The sequence below is a fragment of the Alosa pseudoharengus genome, unplaced genomic scaffold (assembly GCF_046254945.1).
Source record: "Alosa pseudoharengus isolate Yale_2024_CS ecotype anadromous, Long Island Sound unplaced genomic scaffold, YU_APseudo_1.1 YU_APseudo_1.1_scf_18, whole genome shotgun sequence".
Classification (NCBI taxonomy): Eukaryota; Metazoa; Chordata; class Actinopteri; order Clupeiformes; family Clupeidae; genus Alosa; species Alosa pseudoharengus.
Window position 1 is genome coordinate 36,526,802 of NW_027468650.1, and position 23,759 is coordinate 36,550,560.

Below are 23,759 nucleotides of genomic sequence, written 5' to 3' on the forward strand. Positions count from 1 at the left end.
TAATGCTTCTGTACCTCTTTTATAATCCTGGCTCCTCTAGGATCTTTGAGATTGACAGCAATACTCTGTTAAGAAAAAATGGCTATTTACATTTTGATTACTTAGATAAGATATAACATTTAGCCAACAGTTATGTATTGTACTGTCATTTAAGTGTATCTAAATAAAAACCAACACAGAAATAGAAAGTATGTACCTTTTTATTTCTGTTGACACTAATGAAATATGCACTCTCGTTTCCAACAAATGGAGGTCCCCAAGCTCTGGTGTCATCTCCTGTGCCTATTACAAAAAGCAATAGAGATAGATAGATAGATAGATAGATAGATAGATAGATAGATAGATAGATAGATAGATAGATAGATAGATAGATAGATAGATAGATAGATAGATAGATAGATAGATAGATAGATAGATAGGTAGGTAGGTAGGTAGGTAGGTAGGTAGATAGGTAGATAGATAGATAGATACTTTATTGATCCCCAACGGGAAATTCAAGGTCTCAGTAGCATACAGACAATACACACAACATTCACTAACAGCAGAAAAAGTAATAAAAGTATATCTATCTATAAAACAAGAAGCGTCTGTGTGTGTGTCTGTGTGTCTGTGGCACGCATATCTCGCTGACCATTTGTCAGACTGATTTCAAACTTGGCGGATTTTGCAACAACACACCAACACAAACAGGTATGCAGTGGCTCTTCAAAATGACATAAAAAAGGATGTGCAATAAACGGACACTTCGAATAGCCCAGGCTACTTGGACTGTCTTTAGACTTTGAATAAGCAAACGACAATTCCAACTGCAAGGTCCTAAATTGAAACAAGCGATAATGGTCCCGAATTAAAGAACGTCTCAGAATGCCACACATGCAAAGCATAACCAGCGACAAGCAACGAGTGGCAGACAGAGTGTGATGTCACTTATATGAATAGCCCAGGCTACTTTGAACTGTCTTTAGACTTTGAATAAGCAAACGACAATTCCAACTGCAAGGTCCTAAATTGAAACGAGCGATAATGGCCCGAATTAAAGAACGTCTCAGAATGCCACACATGCAAAGCATAGTCTAACCAGCGACAAGTGGCAGACAGAGTGTGATGTCAATTATAGGCCACCAGAGACTATTTTTGAGTCACACCGTTACAAATTTCATATGATGCATCATTCCACGCATCAAACCATTCCAAAATGGTTCGTTTTCTCTATCTTCAAGTTATTCAATAGGCTAAGCATATAGCCTTGACTCAAAACAGCGGTTAGGATTATGTCATTTTGATTTGTAAAAAATGTCACATGCAGCCATGCTTAAATTTTGCTCACTTCACATTTATTATATTATTATATTATCTGTAGGCCTATTCATTATTGAATGCTTACCTGGAATTATGTTTTTCCCTATCATCCTATTCTTAAATCAGGCCTACCTGCAGGCATGTAATTGGGATACAGGAATAGCATGTTTGAACGGACATGGCACTAGTAATATAAAAAAACACAACTAAAAAATAAGAACAGTAGAAGATAAAGAATATACAAAAATACAAATTACACTAAATAACACTAAATATAAATCAAGTCTAAAACAGTATCCACATAGTGTGCTTAGGGGTGATTAAGCATGCTTGCAATGACTGAGGCAGGCAGATTAAGCAAGCTTGCAATGACTGAGGCAGGGACTGAGCCTGTGATTCTCTGTGCATAGTAAGGTAAGGTGCTCTGTGAGAGTGAGTGTCATGGTGATGGTGCAAATGAGTAAGTCCAACAGTGCAACAGTGCAAGAGTGCAAGAATAAAGTCTAGAGACCAGCATAAAATAAATATGGACATATAAGGGAGTAGGCAAGGTAAGGTAATATAAAAAAAACCTAAAAAAACTATGTCAGTGCAAGAATGGGTTGACGTAATAGGGTTACTTACAGCCATTATACAAGCATTGATTATAAAGCATTAAGTAAAGGTATAAGTGTGGCCACAATCCGGCTGTGGGATGGAGGGAAGGGTTATGCATATGTGCTAATATAGCACACCAACAGTGAATCAGTAAGACAGTGGTAAAAAGTGGCTAGTGGACAGACAGTAAACAAACATGGAGAGGGTGGAAAGGCAGACAGACTATGTGGAGAAGTCTATCTCTCCTCTTCCTTAAGTGCAGCATTGAACAGTTCAATGGCCCTGGGGACAAATGACTTCCTCAGTCTGTCTGTTGTGCAAGGCAGTGAGCGAAGTCTCCAGCTCTTCTGCTTTGTAATAGTGCTGTGGAGTGGATGACACTAATTGTCCAAAATGTTGATCAGTTTGTTCAGGGTTCTTTTGTCAGATATTGAAGTGATGCACTCCAGTTCAGCTCCCACTACAGAGCCAGCAATCCTTACCAGCCTGTCAAGTCGCCCAGCATCCTTCTTCTTTGTGCTTCCTCCCCAGCATATCACTGCATAGAAGAGGACGCTGGCAACAACAGACTGGTAGAACATCCTGAGGAGCTTGCTGCACACATTGAAGGACCGCAGCCTCCTCAGGAAGTACAGCCTGCTCTGCCCTTTCTTGTAGAGTGCTTCAGTATTGGCTGACCAGTCCAGTTTATTGTCCAGGTGGAGACCCAGATACTTCTAGGTGCTTACCCCCTCCACATTGACCCCATCAATGGAGACTGGTAGCAGAGCGGGCTTAGACCTGCGGAAATCCACCACCATCTCCTTGGTCTTTGAAGTGTTGAGGTGATTGAGTTTGCACCATTGCACAAAGTCCTCCACCAGGCTCCTGTACTCCTCCGCTTGCTCGTCCCTGATACACCCCACAATTGCAGTATTGTCAGATAAACTTCTGCATGTGGCATGACTCGGTGTTGTAGCAGAAGTCAAATGTGTACAGGGTGAACAGGACTGGAGAGAGCACAGTTTCCTGTGGGGCACCGGTGCTGCTGATCACAGTGTCAGAGAGACAGTTCTTCAGTCTGACGAACTGTGGTCGCTCGGTCAGGTAATCTGTAATCCAGGTTACCAGGTGAGCGTCCACACCCATCTGCAAGAGCTTGTCTCCCAGTCTGAGGGCTTGGATGGTGTTAAAAGCACTTGAGAAATCAAAGAACATGATTCTCACAGCACTTTTCCCCTTGTCTAGGTGAGAATAAGATACCAAGATGTGCAAACTCTAGGGGAAACAGATCCAAAGATAAACAGGGACGCCGCGGGCGTCCACAAGGGAGAAATGTAGGACCTGTGGAAACAGCGTCCGTTCCAACCAACCATCACACTCAGAGTTACCATGACTACTATTCCTGTCCAGGCAACTTTTCAGCCCCCACTGTCCAGAGGCCCTGCTGTCCCACATGTAATTTACCCCAACCCTCATCCCGAACAGACTGTCTATGGTGGGCATGTGCGGGCAGATGAATGGCATCCTGACTACTAATACATTAACGATTCCCAGACAAAGCAAGACATATCTTGACACATGTGCTTTTGCAGCTGCATGAACTGCACTGCTGAGAATACTGTTCTCTAACTGAGAATGCTGCTTTGAACCAGTTCAGACACCCCAAAGCATTTTCATGTCTTCAAGGTCACTGCTGATTAGAGAAGATTAAAGATTACTGTGAATGTATGTGTGTGTGTGTGTGTATCTGTTTGTGCACATGTGTGCACATGAAATGGGTTAACATGACCCCTGGAGGCAAACATACGGAAAAAAATGGTCATCCTAGTCCCTACAGTTCTCAAGATATTCACAGAGAACTGTGTCTGCCCTACCCTCCTTTCGGGGGGTCCAGTCCAGCGGGGGGGCAACAGATCAAAACGAAAAACGACGGTTCCATGCTATCCACGTGGGGTTACATGCCCACCAAGTTTTGTGTACCCCGGTCTTTCAGTGTCCCGGGAATCCTTGTTGGTGTACGTCACTAAATGTGAACATACATTATTTTATTGAAAGGCCCCCTATGAATGAAAGTACACAAAACTTGGCATGCATTCGGAGGGTGTCATAATGATCCTACACTTTTAATTTCGTGCAGTTTTGACCATGTCAGCCAGAGATATTGTGATGAAAACACCTAATTTTTTGCTTTTTAATTTTTAACTAGGTGGCGCTATACATGAAATAAGTGGTAATGGGATGGGTTGACATGCCCCCTTAAGACCAACATACATAAAAAAGGTGGACCTCCTAGGCCCTACGGTTCTCGAGATATTCACAGAAAACTGTCTCCGGCCACCTACAGGCCAGTTGGTGTATAGTAACATAAATTAATTTATTGTGTGGCCCCCCATGAACGGAATTCCACGAAACTTGGCGTGCATACAGAGGGTGTCATAATGGTCCTACACTTCCAATTTCTTCCAGTTTTGACTATGTTAGGTCACAGATACCTGCGATTACAACACCTCATTTTTACTTTTTTGTGTTTAACTAGGTGGCGCTATACATGAAATGAGTGGTTATGGAATGGGTTGACATGGCCCCTTGAGATCAACATACAAAAAAAAAAGGTCCTCCTAAACCCTACGGTTCTCGAGGTATTCACAGAAAACTGTGTCTGCCCTACCCTCCTTTCGGGGTGTCCAGTCCAGCGGGGGGGCTACAGATCAAAACGATGGTTCCATGCTATCCATGTGGGGTTACATGCCCACCAAGTTTCATGTACCCCGGTCTTTCAGTGTCCCGGGAATCATTGACGGAAATTTGGGCATGCGAAAAAAAAAAAAAATCTGACTAAACCTATATGACCGCCGCTTCGCTGCGCGGCGGTCATAATAACCTCTTATCTATCACTCATTGACATATCTTAATGTGAAACGACCTAGAAATTTTGAATTTTTGAGCTTTGAAAAAAAAGTTGATGTTTTTCTTTTCAGTTTCAGTTTCCTGGCGGCTGGTCCGGCCTTCACACTATCTATCTATATTTAAAAACTTTAAAAATAAGAAAATCATGATAAAACAACAGAAAACTCCAAACTGTTCAAAGGGATCACATACTTTCACACTAGCCTGGGTGCCAGCCGAACTTAGCCCCGCCCACAACATTTGAGGTCGGGAAGTTCGGTCTGGACTTGTTCTGTTGTGGAGCAATTATGCCCGAACCAGAGCTGTTTGAACCAATCAAATTGGGCTTTGTAAAATGATGGACAGATGAGCAACTGTTGATTTTGTTTGCAACAAAAACACTGTGGCTAGAAGCTAGACAGATGGCTTCTAAGACCCTGTTTACACATAAAAAAATGCATATATTTTTCCATGCGGTTTGGCCTTTCATTTACACAAAAACAGAGGTTGTATCACTGAAAACAATTAGTTCTGAAAACAAAGTGGATATGTGGGAAAACTCCGGTTTCACTTTCATCGAGGCGTTTTTGCATGTTGGTCAGGCTAAGAGCAGTACAACTGCATACATAGGAGACTCCAATGTGTATTAACGCACACACAGCAGACATACCTGCCCCTGCAGGTAATGCAGTTTAGAAATCACTCCAACTCCAACATTTTCATATTTACATGTTGTAACTTGTATAGTTACAACATACAGGCTACAAATATCAATGTAAAATCAGACATACAGTGGGCATTACTTTCAAATGGCCACTTCAGTCGCGCATTACGCGGCGTGAAGCTGCGTGAAACTTTAGTACCACTTTCAGCCACTGTGCGTCGCTCTGCCACTGTACATCGCTCTGTCAGTAGCCTGCCTGCTGCCCCTTCTGAAAAAGCAGGAGGCTACCTTTAAACATAATTGTTGCCGAGAGGAATCCCAGCCTACGAATTCAATAACAAAATAAATCATGCATAATTAAACATTACCTCGATTTAGGCTACTTGGGTATGGCTTAAGGCTTGGCTGCACAGTGGTAACGAAAATCGAAATCTGCTTTTGATAGCCTACCGGTGCCGCTCCACAAAATGAAAAAATATCTAAATTTCCTGTCTATGTTATTGTCAGTGTTGGGCGTGGTGTAGCCTACACAACTTTGTTCAAAATTGATGCATTCAAGTTAACTTTGCAAAGTCAGTGTTATAGCCTACTAATCACAACGTTGTCAATCGCAAACGCTAACTTATTCTAGAGAAATAACTGTTCTCTGTAGCCTAGGGTAGGCTTCTGCAGAAAACAATGTTTTTATGTTTTTAACAGGCTACGCAATAGAGGCTTAGACAACTATGACCCACGTTTTGGTTTCGTAAATTAATTTGCCCTACTTCTTGACTGCAATCTAGTCAATTGACTGCTTGACAGGTTATTTTTATTTTTCTGTACAATAAACAAATAGGCTACATGCTTTATGCCGCAGAATTACGCACTTGGCCAGCCTATAGAACGGGCACATATTGGAGAGAATAGAGAATGTACGCATGCAAGAATCTGTAGGCTATTTGTGGCGGGTTACCAGCAAACAATGTTTAATGCATTAACTCAAGACGTCAAACGTTTTCTAAACAATAAAAACAGAAAGGATGCATCAGGCGGCAAATGTAGAAGAGTCATTTCCAGTGAAAGAACAAAATGCTGAATGAAGCCCAAAGATATGAAGGCATATCTGGCAAGTTGTTATTTTATGAATACGTAAATGGTTGCGCTATAGGCCTTCAAGTTGGCAAGAAGGAGACATAACGCGTGAGCATGCCACACTATCCACAGCTGTGGTAGCGGGGGTAGGAGGATTACTGTTAACGCAGGCTTTATATAAAATTCTTCAACAGAAGGCCTGGCTCGAATGCAGGCTTGCCCAAAATAGGCTAAAGGCCTGTGGTTTGCGCAGCCTACTACAGTAAGTAGGCTAAATAACAGACCGCCACAATATGCGGTATGCTGATTTTTTATGAGCAAGATGTTTTTGGTGCCGTACGCGCACTGCATGTTCTTAAATAACAATGATCATCAGTAATATTCGACCATTATTTTGTGTAAATGGGCTATGCATTAGGTTAGACACCAGGGGCCATATTCGCAAAGCCTTTTATCTTACCACTAGGAGTACTCCTAAATAGCAATAAAAGATTTTAGCTAGAAGTTTCTCCTCACTAAGAGTGAGTCTTCGTTGTTATGGATGACGTCATTACTCATGCACGAGCTTGACTGAAGTGACCAGCTTGATTGGCTGATGATTGTAATGCGGAAATGATTCCAAACACCTCCCTTACGATGATGAGTGACAGGTGACAGGTCTGAGAATGAGTGCGCTACACAAGGACGGAAGATGATGAATAACTGAATAAAATGGCCTAGCCTAAATGAATCAAGAGTAAGGCAAAACAAATAGCCTAGTAGCCTAATGAAACATACGGATTGATGCAGTATCTTTGTAACATTATTAAATTAATCTGTCACTAGGCTATGCCTATGCCTACGTTTGCAAAGAGGAGAACATTTTAATTTGATTCACAATAACGTTACATTTAATTTACATGTTGACAATGTAGTTTTGGTTGTTGTTGGTGGCGTTATTGCATGTTAGTTATGCCTTCAATGCAAAATTGCTTCTTCGCGATTAGAAGCTCCTGTAGCCGCATAGGATTTCAAAGCATCACTTTGAAAATAGGTTTGTGAATAGGTCTTAGTGAGTTAGGAGTCCTCTCGACTTCTTTTAAGCTGTCCCAGAGGTGGAAAGTTGCGTTCGTGGGGGCAGGGCCGGATTAACAATTCATAGACCCCTGGGCACACATGTCTGATGGCCCCCCTCCCCCCCAGCCAACGTGAATCGGGCGGTCAGTTAATAGGCCTATATCGTGAAGATTTTTCTTGCCATCTAAGGCACAAGCCCATCTGTGAGGCCAAGCCTCACCAAGTAGCCCGTTTGTTTACAGCTAACATTACATTTAATTAAACTGCTTATAGGCTATGCCGAAATAGTTTTCAACATGTTGAATATCAGTGTCAGGTGAATTAGGAAATGTTCTCAAAGTGGCCTTATGGCTGATTGGTGCTTGGGATCCCCCCTGTCAAGCAATATAACCATACAAACACGCGGCCTGCTCACTCATTGTTTCAAAAGGAGTAATTTTGGCTTGGTCGTAACTGGCCATTGTAGGCTACTTAAAAATAAACTTCCAAAACTAACAAAAAATATTTATCTACTTTCAGTTAATTCAAAAGTTTCCAAAAAGTTAAAAACAGATGACATGATGCGCGTCACTGACATAATGCGCAAATAATATAGCCTAGATATTCCAATATATTCGAATACATGTGTTTATTTTAGAGGGAAAATTCAAACGTCATTTTTGAGCAATTTTGACAGCCCTAGTCCACTGTAGGCTACGCCAATCGTCTATTAACACCTTCCACCTAACCCCGGTAAGTGGGGGTCGCTATAATGCGTGTGAAATAGCACCATTGAGTAGCCTATGCGAAATAGCCTTAAAATCGTTCCGGCGCCACTCTCTTGACAGGCTATGGTTGAAACAATAGCAAAGTATGCATATGTTGCACAGAATCTACAATTAAATTGAGCTGTTGCGCATTAGAGGGTGACACGGGAAGCAATTTTCACTCCCGTCCCATCCCGAGCCCGCACAAATACTCCCGTCATATCCCGATCACGTGACAGCCCCCCCAAAAAAATTCTGTCCCGCAAAATCCCGAGAGAAAGACTCCCGAATCCCGTCCCACTCCCTATGTTGATGTCTAAAGTTATCCGAAAGTTAGGCTACAGTTGCGTGCGGTGACCAGGCTACAGTTGCGTGCGGTGACCAGGCTACATTTTGGTAGGGCAGAAAGCCTTGTCTAACTTTAATAATAGTCTAACTTTTCTTTAATAGCCGATCATTTTGGGCTACATTAAAATTACATATTTTACAGTACTTTGCTGTAGGCTATGCTTAAATCATTTCATAGATCTCATCCCATCAGTTAAGTTTGCACCGTTCTCATCACGTTAAACCAGCGAAGCATAGCAACGTTGTTGCTATGAGTAAACAAAACTATTTTTTGCGTTCCGCCAGGTTATGCGATATTTAGGCTAAATATATTGAGGAATGCGATAGTCGAGGTGCCATGCCCCAACATTGCATGACACATTAAACTCAACGAGATCCGCTTTCCCGGACAGCTCGTGCAATTAAATAGAGCTGTCCTTTGCTGACACTTTCGCCTGTAACTGTTTCTTTGCATCCATTTGCCTTAGGGCCTATCTGAAGCTGATTGATTGTGAACAGGGCAGCTGCTTGTCTTGCTCTGATAGGCTACCAATCAACAACAAACCGTATTGTGGGTTGTAATTGGTTATCTTTTCTAAAACGAAATGTCTCACGTCTTTGGGCGCACTAACTGCATTGTCATTTTTTTAAGTTAATAGCCTAATTTTTGGCTTCCCGCCAGCTCCCGTTTATTATTTCCTGTCCCGTCCCAATCACGTTACCAACAGTGAAATTTACTCCCGTACTGCGGGAAACCCGCGGGAATACCGTGACCCGCGGGAGTCCCGAAAAATTGTCACCCTCTATTGCGCATGGTAGGACTAGGCAGGCACGTTGCTAGGAGCTCAACACATTGGAGACTTAAGCCCAGACATGAAATGTCCTATGTAAGAGGGGATTCAGGGGTTTCTCCCCCGAGAAATGTTTAAAAGTTGGTCACGCAACTCCTAGGCCTACCCAAAATGGACAGGATCTGGACAGGAAGGAAATGAAAGACTGTGTTGACAAGATCAACGAATTACTGCGTACAACACGCAAGACTTCCCAATCCCAAGGATTCTCTCTGCTGTAAATTTAAGAGCCTTTAGCCTTATGGACATTTTATTATTGTCGTTGACACTTGTTATTGCCATTTATTGCCATTTGTACTTTTGCATTGTTTATTGACACTTTTGTAGGCTCCTTTTGTATTGTTTACTGGACCAAATAAAAGTCCTCTTCCTTTTCACACCAACCTCTGCTTCATCCTTTTGCTTAAAATAGACCACCAGTCACGGTTACCCTTTAAACCTGAGAGAGGAGGAAAAGGGCGCGCACGGGTAGGCCCGAAACATTAGGAAATAGATTAAAAATAGGATTTCGGTCCCTTCGAGTAAAAAAGTAATCCAATGCAGTCCAATGTAAATTAGGTAAATAATGCAACCTTAACGAAACCGAACTCTGGGATTTATTTGAACGTTTATTTTGAAGTGTTTCAGTTGATTTGATGTCAGATTTACATGATTCAAACGTCCCTACCAAGGCAGGCTACTTGCTGTAGGGTTTAATATTTTTTATTCAGAATGTTCTTTCTATCCATAATCATAAGTCTTTCTTCAGTGAATTAGCAAGATACCATCAGAAGCCAACAATCATAAAACACCTGTGCACGCGCTCTCTCTCCCTGCGCATGAAGCTGTCTGCGTGTTGTAGGCTAGATTTGCGTTCTTTCTATCTGCTTTACTTTTGCGAGTTGCGACCACCTAGGCTATGTTATAGACGTTCTATGAGGTACCAGTGTTTAGCTGTGTCACAAAACAATAAGCTTTGTCAGATATATACATTTTAAACATTCGGGGCTGAAGACCCGACAAGGCCTTGCGTTAATTCTTCAGGTGGGAAGTGTCAGGAATTTTCATACGAGAGACGCTCTCATTAGTGGTTAGGATATGGAGTAGGGGATTGACAGCAACATAGCCAATCACATTATGAGAGATGCTGAATTTAACATCAACTGCGATGTTTGATTTTAAATTAATGTAAATTTAGCTGGGACTGTAAGCTGGCACACGTGGGTGCTCGATATTTTCCGTGGGTGCTCCGTCGCTCGAGCGCATCGGCGCCTATGGGGTAGTCGAACGTGTGTTTTGTTTCATTCGTCCCTCCTGGCTGGGACAAATGAAACAGCATGGGGGACGAATTAAACATCCTACAGCTTAAATTATGTAAACTTCCCACGACTTCAATATTTGACAACATATCATGAATGGTACTTCAAGTATGTGTTATTTTAGATAGATTGCTGCTGGGCTATATGTCTTGGTTCATGTCTGTTAACTCATTGCCGTCAAGCGCGTATCTCGCGGTTGCATCCATTACAAACAAACATGCAATGTGAACGTCTGGGATTGGGGAGAGCACTAAATGCTCTACTGAATAAGCACGAAGTCAAATCTTTAAATGAAAAACACTCTTTAATAATCAAAAAATTAAATGGCTAATGAAGTAAACTTGTGACCATCAAAAATCGTTTATCGTTAGGACGATTCTAAGGGCCCAGCACTGACAGGGGGCCCCCAGAGAGCCCCCCCAATAATACTATATATTATCTGTCATATGGCCCAAATGATCTAGCAGCGCACCTGCTTGGAACTATGTTCTCATTCAGGTGAAGCACTGCTACTTGGGCAGAGTGATTTGCACACAGCACCTGAAAAAATCTAGCGTGGGTGCCAGCCCAACTTAGTCCCGCCCACAACATTTGAGGTTGGGAAGTTTGGTCTGGCCCCGTTGTGGAGCAACTATGCTCGCCCTAGATCTGGCGAACCAATCAAATCGAGCTTTACGATGATGGACAGGTGAGCAACAGCGTCTATCATGTCATCTGAGCACGCTTAGATTAAGCCTATGTTTGCAACAAAAACGCTGTGGCTAGAACGAGACATGGCTTTTAACTGTTTGTAACTGTTTATATGGGGCGGTGGTAGTGTAGTGGTTAAGGAGGTGGGCTAGCGTGCAGTAGCCTGAAAGTTGTCGGTTCAATTCCCGGCTTCCACCGTTGTGCCCTTGAGCAAGGCACTTAACCCGAAGTTGCTCTGGGGACAATGTGATCCCTTGTAATATAGCTCACATATGCAAGTCACTTTGGTCAAGAAGTGTCTGCTACAGTAAATGTAATGTAATGTAGTGTAATGCATAAATGTTACACTATGGCTATGTCAGGCTAGAAAAAATCTAATTCACTTACCAGGTCTCTCCACTTTGATTACTTCAGCCCCAAGGTCACCCAGTATCATGGTGGCAAATGGTCCAGCTAATACCCTGCAAATCACCAATATTAAGAGATAAGAACATAGTATTTTTCCGAACTTTTACCTACAGTATGTGCAGTGTTTTCTCTGTGTTCATTATTGGGGCCGCTGCTTCAGAATTAGGGCAGGCTCACAATATTGTCCCGGTTGTCTTGTTTGCCAAGTTGTCCTGCTGAGGTGTCCTCCTCTGCTGGCTGGCTTTCACATCACAGGTTAACAATAAACAGCAGCATAGTGTATAGCATAGTGTTTCCAGCATAGTTTTTCCAACCTGTTCATTTTTTGTTCATGCGCCTCTCTTGGCATCTCAAAGCATTATCTATGGAGTACAGTAATCTATATTTTCTCGCTGTGATACCAAAAGAGAACCTTGGCAGAAACTTGCACTTTTGGTTAAAATGAGGAATTTGTGCGTAAAACTGTCTGGAATTAGGGATCGACCAATATGTTTTTTTCAGGGCCGATACCGATATCAATTATTACCAAAACAGAAAGCCGATAACCAATATGTAAAACCGATGTCAGTTGTCAAAAAGGGGATTAGATAATAAAGGCGATATGCTGCAAAATTTTTATTCAAAAGCATTTCACTATGCAAACTTTTTTTTCTTCTTTTGATAAACAATTGTCGATCAACTTTTATCACAAGTGTAAATCCTGTGTATCATGTTAATCCAAGATCTAAATGATAGCAATTATTTTCATAGACTAGGCCTACACAATGGGCTATGTGCTTGTTAAGGGACCTGTCACAAAGAGGATGCCTTGTCATCGTGTGTGTGAGTGCACGAGAGAGGGAGAGATGCATGCGTGATGGCAAGTGTTACGGTTGAATAGTTTAACAAAACAGTTTTAAAATAGTTCTTAGGCTATTTAAGCATGCAATTTGTGTCCATATGTAGGCTATAAGCTACACTTTTGAGAGCCTAAAAGGCACGTTAATAGCCAGCTCAGGACGCAATTTAGTTCAGGTCAGATTAAATTACGGCTGGCCCTGGGTGCATGTAGTCTTTTCTGACAGTCCGTTTAAAAAAGGAACAACTAGACTTTTTGACATTCGCTATCGCATAATTTAGGACTTGTCTACTATGTAGGCCTAAGGGATAACGTCCGCCGAGGTGTTCACAATTAACGGATGAGGCGGAGGCAAAGAACTCCCGACGCGCAGCACCCGAGTTTGTAGGCTAACTACTAAACAGCATATCAGTAACGTGCATCAATCGGGAATTCGCTAAATGAAGGAAGTGGGTGCTTTACTTATTGATCCGGATCAAAGAGACAATAGCTTACAAAGTGGTGTTTTTGTAACTTCAGTGTAGATTATTGTGATTCATTGCAACTTCAGCAATGTAAGGTAGCCTACCTTCCTTTGAAAAATAGCTCTGTACAGCTGAAGCCCAGTCTACGGTGTAGTGGGCGGGACAATGCTCTCAACCACAGAGTAACGAATGCAGAGAGGCGCTTTACAGACAAAGCAGCGCGTTTCATTCTTTATCCATTTCAATATCGGCTTATCGGTGGAAAAAATGACCGATACCGATTATTATAAAAATGCTAAATATCGGCCCTAATAATCGGCCTGGACGATAATTGGTCGACCCCTATCTGGAATTAACTTCTTTCACATTTCATTTCTTTTCTCCTTTACTAGATTGAGCAACCTCTTTCTGTAACAACAATAATCAACATTGTTGTGGCTGGCGCATGTTACATTTGATGCACAGCACACAATTTGGAAGAAAAAAAAAACTTTGATATGCATTCCCAGTGATATAGTTAATACGAATCATGGGCTATAACCAAAGAAAGGTCCGTTTTTTTAAGAGTAAAAAAATACAATTTGAATATTCACCTGAATAAAAACAAAAACATCATCAGTTCATCAAAGCATTGCCTGTGGCAAGTGCACTCATGATTAAGTTAGAATGTGTTGTGAATGTGCCAGTACTCATGTCTGCTGTGTGTGTGTGTGTGTGTGTGTGTGTGTGTGTGTGTGTGTGTGTGTATGTGTGTGTGTGTGTGTGTGTGTGTGTGTGTGTGTGTCAGTCAGTGTGAGCAAGAGCATCCAATATTAAAGCTGCAGTTGGCAAGTCTGACAGATTGAGGGGACTTAGCCAAAATTTTGAATGTTTACAACTCTCGTGCCCCTCCCCCACTACCACCGAGCACCCTCTCATCGAGTTTGTGCTCATCAGTGCACACCAGACTGCACCAGACTGTGATTGACAGTCAGATCTCACAGTCTTAGACCAGAAGAACCGGGAGCTGTGGATTTTTGCAAAACAAATAACAGGCTCTAGGTGGAGGTAGAAGTGCGGGTTTTTTTCTAAAACTGGCTGATTTATGTTGTTCTGTCGGAGCATAGTGTCGGTTTCAGTGAATATGATCAAAAAAATCTTGCCAACTGCAGCTTTAATGACAAAGGGTACGTGACTCGTAAGTGCACTGAAAGCAGTTCAAATTTATTTGCGTTGTGTGCATGTGATCATTCAGCATTGTGAGGGAAGATGCACAAGCTGGGAAGCAGCCCTTCCACAAAGTATTTTGAATTTGCAGTTTCAATGTTTTCAATATCACAAAGTGGTAAAGTGTCTGGAGTAAAGAAAATTTAATGAAATATGTTAAATGTATCCATAGGCTAGGTTAGGTTGGGTTTATTTGATATATTATGACTAAAAGGCTAGATTAGATTATGTTTCACATAACATCAGGGGATGGTATCAATAACAGTGTCCATAGAAACATTTCAACACAGTAATAATGTAGAGTTACTTTCTGCAGAGAGTAAAGAAGTAAAATAATGGATTACATATTTGACATATACTAGAGTCTAGAACAGAGACACTGGAAAGGATCCAATCCAGATCTGGCAGAATCAGCTTCTTTGAGTCAAAAATGTCATGTAATCTTACAAATTCTCTAAGCACGGTTGGTCACTTCTGTTGACATTTCAAAGAAAACTGAGAGCTAGCTAGCCCCTCCCTCCCGTGCAATTGAAACTGACATTAATGCGCAGGTCATAGGTGATTGGCTGGAACAGTTTGTTATGTTTCATAGTCCAGGCTGGACCAGGCTGTTTTTGTTGTAGTTTTTGGAGCCTGGGCTGTCCACAGAGACTGTGTTTTTTTTTTAGTATATTCAGGGGATAGGCAGCTAGCGGATAGTGAGATGTTTGCTGTATGAGACAAAAAGTATTTTTGCTTGAAACCACGTAACATGACTTAGAGCACCTTTAAAGAAGCACTATGCAACAATTTTAGCAAAAATGACCTTAATTATGCAGGTTGAGAGTCGTTCTGATGGTTCTACAACGCTTTCTGGGTCGTTTGGTGGGTGCTTCGTCTCCCCCTATCGCTTCTCCACGGAAAAAACGAATATGCAACTTTCTGAACCCGGTCCGAGTAAATTCGGATGTGACTCAGCAGAAGTATCCAATCGCGCCTCGAAAATGTAGTCAGATTGTAGTTTCGAAGAAGACTGCAAAACGGACGCCGACTTGGCTTTGTTAGCCTACCCTTGGGTGAACTTCGTCTTTGTAATGTGGTTTGATAGTCTTTTGAACAATGTGTTTGCGCGACCGTTTTATTGTGAGCCCTGTGTTTAGCTTGGTTTCTTGATGGCTGGCTCGCTAGCTGGTGGGGGTTTAGCATAGCAGTCACTTCCTACCCAAGCTGCAGGGGGAGCTGTGTAGTGAAAAATGCGAGCTCAAATCCGGCAAAAACCCAGAAACAGTGAAGGAATAACCAGACCTGCATAGTGCTACTTTAAAGGGAAACTTGGCAGGATTTCCCCCTCTGCTGGAGAAATTGTGCATTATGCTATTTCAAACTGTGGAAAAAGGTAACAATAAAGCACATGGATTTGTTTACAAGCTAGCGAACGGTTAGCAGTTAGGTTAAACGTTTGGCAGAACTATGTGGATGTTACAAGGTAAGAAACACGATTTAAAACGAGTTTCTTGTTTTTCACTTCTCTTTCCGGGACGGTAGTATCAATGTTGCAAGGTTGGTTTTCCGCCTGGGGACGTTAGGCGCAGCAGGGAAAGTCAACATTTTCACCGGAACAGGTCATTTAACCATCCAAATGATTTCTAAACTGGTTTATTACATTGAAATAGTTGCCAAGTTCCCCTTTAAGTGATTCTCTAGCAATGACTGTAGTTTTCTCAGGGAAAAAAATCAAGCATATTTGAAAGATGTCTTCTTCTAAAGTTCTGCAAGCATAAGAAACTTTAACACAGGCATTGATTCATGCTAGTCTTACCTTGTAAGGTCGATGACTTTGATCCCCTTCAAGGGCTTCACATTATATTCGTCTAGTAAAGCATAAAGTAAATGATAAAGTGATAAACTCTGCAATTCGAACTCTCTAGGATCACCATTATTAATTCACAATCAGATGTAAAGTCAGGACATTTCACACAGAATTTCACAAATTGCCATTGTTGAATTTGATGGTATTGGGGCTGTGGAAATATTGCTCCAAACCTAGTAACATTTAGGTAACCCAAATCAACTCTAAGGAAACACCTAAGGTAAATGGACAGAAATGGTGATAATGAGTAATTAAGACATGGGTCTTCAGCTGCCCACAAATTCTTTAAGATCTCGCTCACTCAATCTTTTAAAAAAGGAGAACTTTAGCTAATAATCGTTTTCTGGAAACTAGATGTACCGCAAAGCAGTACAAACTATGACCGCCACTCAGTCCTGCACATTCTGTCTTCAAAAATAAGTCACGCTTGTCAATTTGTCTCCATCTTCTACTCCATCTCCAACTTTTGTGTATGTACAGTTATGTGAAGAATAATAGCAGTGTGTTTTAAAAAAATGAATAAAGCTCAAAATCCTCAGAATAGCTGTTAATTCCATAATATCAATGCATTGGGAACACTGCACATTCCATTTCAAATCAAAACATGACCAAAATTGATCAAGTTTGTGTGATACCTTTACAGAAAGTGAAGAAAAAGGAATGTTAGGCTGTTCAAAAAAATAGCAGTGTTTGCATTTTTCTTTACAAACTCAAACATTTACTGTATGAACTGAAAAATGTCTCAAGATTTTCCTTTACTTTGAATCACTGCACTAATATCTAGTTGCATTACCATTATTTCTGAGAATTGCTTCACATCTGTGTTGTGTAGCACTAGAATCTTCGTTAGACCAACAATTAATTGCTTATTGGTTAACAGATCATCCTCAGCAGCAAATTATAAACTGCTGCCTGCTGCTGTCCAGTAAAGACGTGCAATTTAGTCCATGTCATATTGAAAGTGAACACCAAGTGTACTCAAGTATTGGTTTGTGCAGACTACTTTGAAATATTTAGGCTATCTGTTGCCTAATTTATGTTCATGACTCGCACACACGCACGTATAGCACTGCCACCGGTCTACAATGATGTGTCCAAACCATTTAGTAGTTTAATCTGACATCAGCAAACTTGCTTCAGACTGTGGCTCTCCTATTTAGCTGTAGCTTTAACGTTAACGTTCTAGGTGCTCTAGGTGCTCTGATTACTTCAATATTTATTAAAACGTAGACTATTTTAAACGATCATTTTAATACTTCATATAGGCCTAATTTACGATGTGCATATATTGTCCATGCAGCACAGTGAGCGAATCAAAGTTAATACATTAGGCTACTTTCCATTTTGCATACGTTCAGTTGTAGGCTATTTATAACTAAAGCTTGACTGAAATATTGTAAAACAATTTAGTTCTTTTAAAATGTATGGGAAGAGTGAAATCACATATTAGTTTCGACGGGTCCTTACATGTTTCTGCTAAAAAACTGCTAGTTTCATCCCGAGCTGCACGTTATTATGAACGCATTTAAAGATGCTGTCATTTTTTTTTTTAAATGTAGCCAGTCCCCGCATTCAAAAAAACGGAATATGCGATTATATTTCACAACTTTGCGAAGTACTGTGACTGGGAAAGGCTGGCAAGCAAGCCACAGACAGATCAGGGGATTCACTTCCCTGTTAGGTAGGCCTAGGCTAGGCCAGCAACACGCGCTGGAGAGATGCATGTTGACATTAAACCATGGAACGACCGCAAGTTTACCCGACTGCTGTTCCCGCTGTTCATTCTGCCCTGAATGGTAATTCGGTTTCATGTTCATCTTCTTAATGTATGAGGCACTGTCGCTATAACTGCATAGGGCCTACTAACTTGTCTGTCACTAGCTTGACTCAAGGGAAACGGGGGAGGGGGCCTTCATTAACTTGTGGGGCCCTATGCAGCTTGCGTAGTGTGCGTATAGGGAGAACTGGCCCTGCATGGATTTCGAGCTTTATTAATTTTTTTAAAACACACTGCTATTATTCTGCACATAACTGTAAATGAGTATGTGCATGTGTGCGCTTGCATTTGTGTATATGTATGCTTCTGTGTGTGTGTGTGTGTGTGTGTTTGCTTGTGAGTGTGTGTGTGTGTGTGTGCATGTGTCTGCTTGCCTGCATGTGTGTGTGTGATTTATATGTGTGTGTGTGTGGGTGTGTTCGCTTGTGAGTGTGTGTGGGGGTAATGGGGTGTGTATGAGTGTGTGCTGCTATAAGTGGAAAAACTTTAGAAGGGCTCAACTTTATTTTAATCTGTGCATTACATATACTTTTTCTGCATTTTGTATTTTTCTGTATCCTTTTTATCCTTGTATAATAAACTATTTCCAGTAAGGAATTAAAGATTTTTTTTCTCTGGTCGCTCTGTAAAGAGAAAGTTTACCCCCCGACTTTGGCTAAGATAATCCAATTCCTTTTTTTAACCCTTAGAACCCTAGACTGTTTTAAGGGCATTTTCACTACCTTTAGTTAGAAGCAGGGCTTTGAACCGGTTCAAGGAACGAAAACGAAAACCGGGAACTTTTTGTATTTTACAGGGAACAGAAATGAAACCGGAAACGTTATTATTTTTTATGTTCTGGAACAGGAACACTTATTTAAAAATAATGGTAACCGGTTAATACCGGTTTTATTTCGTTCCTCAAAGTTTTCGTTGCCTAATTAAAAAAAAAAAAAAGTAATTATTTTCCTCCGCACGTTACCATGACGGCTGAGGTTCACTTCCTGTGTGACATCACATTTGACATTCGCTGACTGAATGGAGAAAGAGTGGTGGATTACAAAGTCTCCACTCCACATCTTAAATAAGAGGTAAATTACGATCCATCGTTAATTAAAACGCTTATTCCAAACACAATATCAATAGCTATATTTGTCGACTCCACGTTAATGATCTAGCGAACATTAGGCCTACTAGATGGCCTTTCCCCCCGACAGTTGCAATTTGTTGTTGCCCGAGTGACATAACCACGTGTCTTAATAATGTCGTTACGTTTGTGTGGAAATTTTCTCTTTTAACAATAAACTACACATTTGAAATAATTGTAGGCCTATTTAATTATTATTATTAATAATAATATAATTATTATTATGTAATAATGGTTGTAATATTATTACATTTAGTTTAAGCTGGAGGAGAAAGATGTGACATAATTCTATAGCATTAAACAGCTGACAGGAACGAAATTAACCGTTCCGGGAACAGTATTTTTTTGTTCTAAACGGTTCGGGAACGTCAATTTATTGGTGGAACTCATAACCGGAAACGTTATAATTCCGTTTCTGTTCGGAACGAACCGAAGGGGGGAAAATAAATCGGTTCAAAGCCCTGGTTAGAAGTCCTGTCCTTTAGTCCTGGCCATTGTAAGTGCCATACACACATGCTATATATTGGGGTTTTTTTCAGCAGAGTCTAGGCTACCCAATGCCACAATTTCATGTATTAATACTTGCATTGATTTGATTTTTTAAATAATAAAAATACAAAAAACGTTTTATAAAAATTCTTAAATTTTGACATGTATCTCACCACTGCAAGCTGGCAGTTCTACTGGGTGTGTAGGGCAGACTGTCCTGAATCTGGCAATATCATTGCCATGGTGGAGGGATTCTCTGGGGCTGAGCAAATGTGAAAAATATGGGGTATGTGCCTTACATAAATAAATGCCATTTTTATTTAGCCCTATGAGCCCTACTCTATTTTTGGCCAGTCTCACTACCTACTAGTTATAAGCATTTATCCTGGTCACATGCTATATTTTTTTCAGCAGTATATGCTACCCAGATCTGCTACAATTCCATATATTAATACTTGCACTGATTTGATTTTGATACAAAGACAAAAAGCTGTATCTTACCACAGCAAGCTGCCAGCTGGACATGACTTTCATGTATGCGTAGGCCAGACTGTCCTGAATCTGGCAATATAAGAACCATGGTGGAGGTGGACTTTGGGGCTGAGCAATTTACAGACATATGTGGTATGTACCTTACAGAAATAAATGGCATTTTTTATTTAGTGATGAAAAATGACCTTTCTGCGCTCCATATCTGTGACACTAACTGATCTGACCTGAATTGACCCGAGTTTGCGTGTTTAGCCTGCGTGCACTCATGATGATTCTCTATAACAACTTTTTTTACTGCATTGCCATGAACAAAGTAAAAGCAAAAAAAGTGTTTCTTTGTCGAACAAATTGGGATGCAATGTGAGCCTTCAATTGGATGCCATGCAGGAATTTACTAGGATCTCAAACCCGGATTACGAACATGCTTTGCCATAGAGAAACACATGATAGTGTTGGATTATGAACATGCTTTGCCACAAAAACGTGGGGTAAGTCGAGCTATATGAAGTTATTATTTTGCTGTCACTTTGTCTGTTTTATAACCCAGAAGGTTGTATTTGGTATCAAATGATAGCTCTGTGTCTCCTCTTTCATCAGACATGTGTTGTATATATATCCAATCACGGGTTCGCGGGTAATTCAAACGAGAGTAATGGGTATGCAGTGTTGGTTGTTCTACATGACGTTATTATTTTCCAGTCACTTCGTCTGTTTTTATAACCCAGATGGGTCTATGGGTGGGGGTAAGTCGAGCTATATGAAGTTATTTTTTTACTTTCACTTTGTCTGTTTTTTAAACCAGAAGGTTGTATTACCAATGGATAGCCCTGTGTCTCCTCTTTCATCTGATATGCTTGACATATCTATGCGATCACGGGTTTGCGAGTAATTAAAACGAGAGTAATTAAAACGAGAGTAATGGGTGCGCAGGTGAACGCAGAGAAGTAAAGACTGTAAATATGATTTAATTTTGTGATTTTTTTTTAATTATCACACTTGATCGTACAGACACGTGCGTACAGTCTCGTTGGAAAGCCCCACTTCTGCTCTGTCACGCAATAAAGGTTTCATCTCGTTGTGATGAACAGTTCTGGAGCAATGTAACAGAGAAGAAAGGGTGTGTTTTGTGATGCGCTTTGCGTCAATCGGGTTCTAAGGGTTAACTGTGGAATACCTAAGTGATTGGATTAGCTGTTGTGATTCTTGTGTAAGAAGACAACAACAAGTTTTGCATCCGATTTAAAGGGAAGGGTAAGTTATTTCTCTCCAGAGCTTCCTCATTCTGACTAACTGAAGGGGGAGGGCTCGCTGACAGTATTACAAAGGGTTGTTGGTTTCACTGTGCCATAAGAAATAAACGTTTTATTATTCAAAAACTTTTAAATGAATAATACGCTTCATAATGGCACCCAACATGTGGGCTATTATTAGGGGTGTAAGAAAAAATCGATACACTTGAGTATCGCGATATTTTATTTTGCAATACTGTATCGATTTTCAAAAACACAATATCTATTTATTTTTAGTTTAGGCTACGTGCAAAAATAGTCATGGTAAGATAGTGGTTCACGTTTATGTTGTGTTTAAACCCCCTATTGCATTAATTTATTTTTATTGGGCGTGCCCTGCCGTGCCGTCCACATCTCTTCAGCACAGCAGCAGCAATGGCAACTCTTCGTTGAACTTTTAAGTGGTGTTCAATGGTGTTGCTAAGTAGGCCGAGTTAGGCCTATAGGCCTAAATCAACATTGAATTAGTTATTGGATGATATTAAAAAGAATCTGAATTATTTGTGGTTGACCTGGAAATTTCAACTTGGTGATCAAAAAGTTTTGGATTTCATGTTGACCGCGACTTCAAAGCATTGTTACGTTGTGTCAGTGTAAATTTAGCTAGCCTAGTCTAACCAAATATTTTCTTACTGCCATACAAATCTAAACCACAGTAGGCACACGTTAATCTAATGGGCTTTGAGACATCTGTTTTGTCTTGTGACAAAGTCTCTGCATTGCATTGATGTTTCTCCATTTCTTGTTTTCTTCACCTATCAGGCAGCCAGTGACGTTGGAAGTGGGGGTGCAGCCACCCCCGAAGCGCACTAAGACATTTTCCTTGTAGACATACCCATGGTTACACTAGGCAGCCAACTATGCTCTGTTCCCAGAGCATGCTTTCTCTGTCTATGATCTACAGGCTTATAGGGCCTCCTTGACGAGGAGATTGCTAGTCCGCGGATAATGTGCTGCAATTGAATAGTAGCCTATGGAACCGCGGACTGAAAGAAAAATAAACCAAACATATTCCTGATTAGAAAATATTTCTTAATTTAGTGTTATCAAATAAAGAGACATGCAATTAGGGGGTAGTGATGTCAGCGCTCATCCAATCTGTGCGTCTGCTGCGCAAGTAAAAGTGAACCACTGGAGATGGCGTGTGCAACAAACAACGTTATTTAAAACAATGAATGAAGCAGGTGAAGTGAAAAAGTCAGTTTGGGTTTTCGAAACACATATTTTAATGGTAGGCTATGGATACATTACTTGGGCTGAGGAAGCAACAAAAATATTAAACCCTACAGCAAGTAGCCTGCCTTGGTAGGGACGTTTGAATCATGTAAATCTGACATCAAATCAACTGAAACACTTCAAAATAAACGTTCAAATAAATCCCAGAGTTCGGTTTCGTTAAGGTTGCATTATTTACCTAATTTACATCTGCATTGGATGACTTTTTTACTGGAAGGGACCGAAATCCTATTTTTAATTTCCTAACGTTTCGGGCCTACCCGCGCGCGCCCTTTTTCCTCCTCTCTCAGGTTTAAGGATTTTAAGGCTATTCGCATAGGCTACACAATGGTGCTATTTCACACGCATTATAGCGACCCCCACTCACCGGGGCTAGGTGGAAGGTGTTAATTGCCGATTGGCGTAGCCTACAGTAGACTAGGGCTGTCAGAATTGCTCAAAAATGACGTTCGAATTTTCCCTCTAAAATAAACACATGTATTCGAATATATTGGAATATCTAGGCTATATTATTTGCGCATAATGTCAATGACGTGCATCATGTCATCTGTTGAAAACTATTTCGGCATAGCCTATAAGCAGTTTAATTAAATGTAATGTTAGTTGTAAACAAACAGGCTACTTGGTGAGGCTTGGCCTCACAGATGCGCTCGTGCCTTAGATGGCAAGAAAATCTTCACGATATAGGCCTATTAACTGACCGCCCGATTCACGTTGGCTGGGGGACAGGCAGGTTCCACCTCTGGGACAGCTTAAAAGAAGTCGAGAGGACTCCTAACTCACTAAGACCTATTCACAAACCGCTTTTTGTGGCATTTCGCCATGTTTTGAAATCCCATGCGGCTACAGGAGCTTCCAATCGTGAGGAATCGTAGGCATAACTAACATGCAATAACGCCACCAACAACAACCAAAAATATAGCTGCAAGCAGCAATGTGGGGGCCAAGCTTTACTTTGTTATAGTGCCCCTAGAGGCACAAATTACAACAATGTCCTTGTGCGTTCTCAGAATCAGCTACCATGTCCCTGGATTTCATACACCAAAGAGTTGCTGAGATATGAGCTCAATTTGTCTATTACAGCACCCCTACAGGCCAAATGAGACCACTTTCCTTGC

At 41.0% G+C, this 23,759-nt stretch overlaps 1 protein-coding gene across 3 annotated transcripts in view; it reads right to left on the reverse strand.

Annotated features, from left to right (window-relative positions):
- The window catches only part of sugct (succinyl-CoA:glutarate-CoA transferase), a 146,611-nt gene that overhangs the window by 104,364 nt on the left and 18,488 nt on the right, over window positions 1-23,759 (reverse strand). For 2 of the 3 annotated variants that reach the window (XM_076291094.1, XM_076291093.1), the window contains exons 2-5: window positions 16,182-16,233; window positions 11,855-11,928; window positions 197-282; window positions 15-65 (exon numbers count right to left, since the gene is read on the reverse strand). In XM_076291094.1, coding sequence (XP_076147209.1) covers window positions 15-65; window positions 197-282; window positions 11,855-11,928; window positions 16,182-16,233 — 263 coding nt within the window. The remainder of the gene's footprint in view (window positions 1-14; window positions 66-196; window positions 283-11,854; window positions 11,929-16,181; window positions 16,234-23,759) is intronic. The other variant, XM_076291095.1, reaches the window with a different exon arrangement.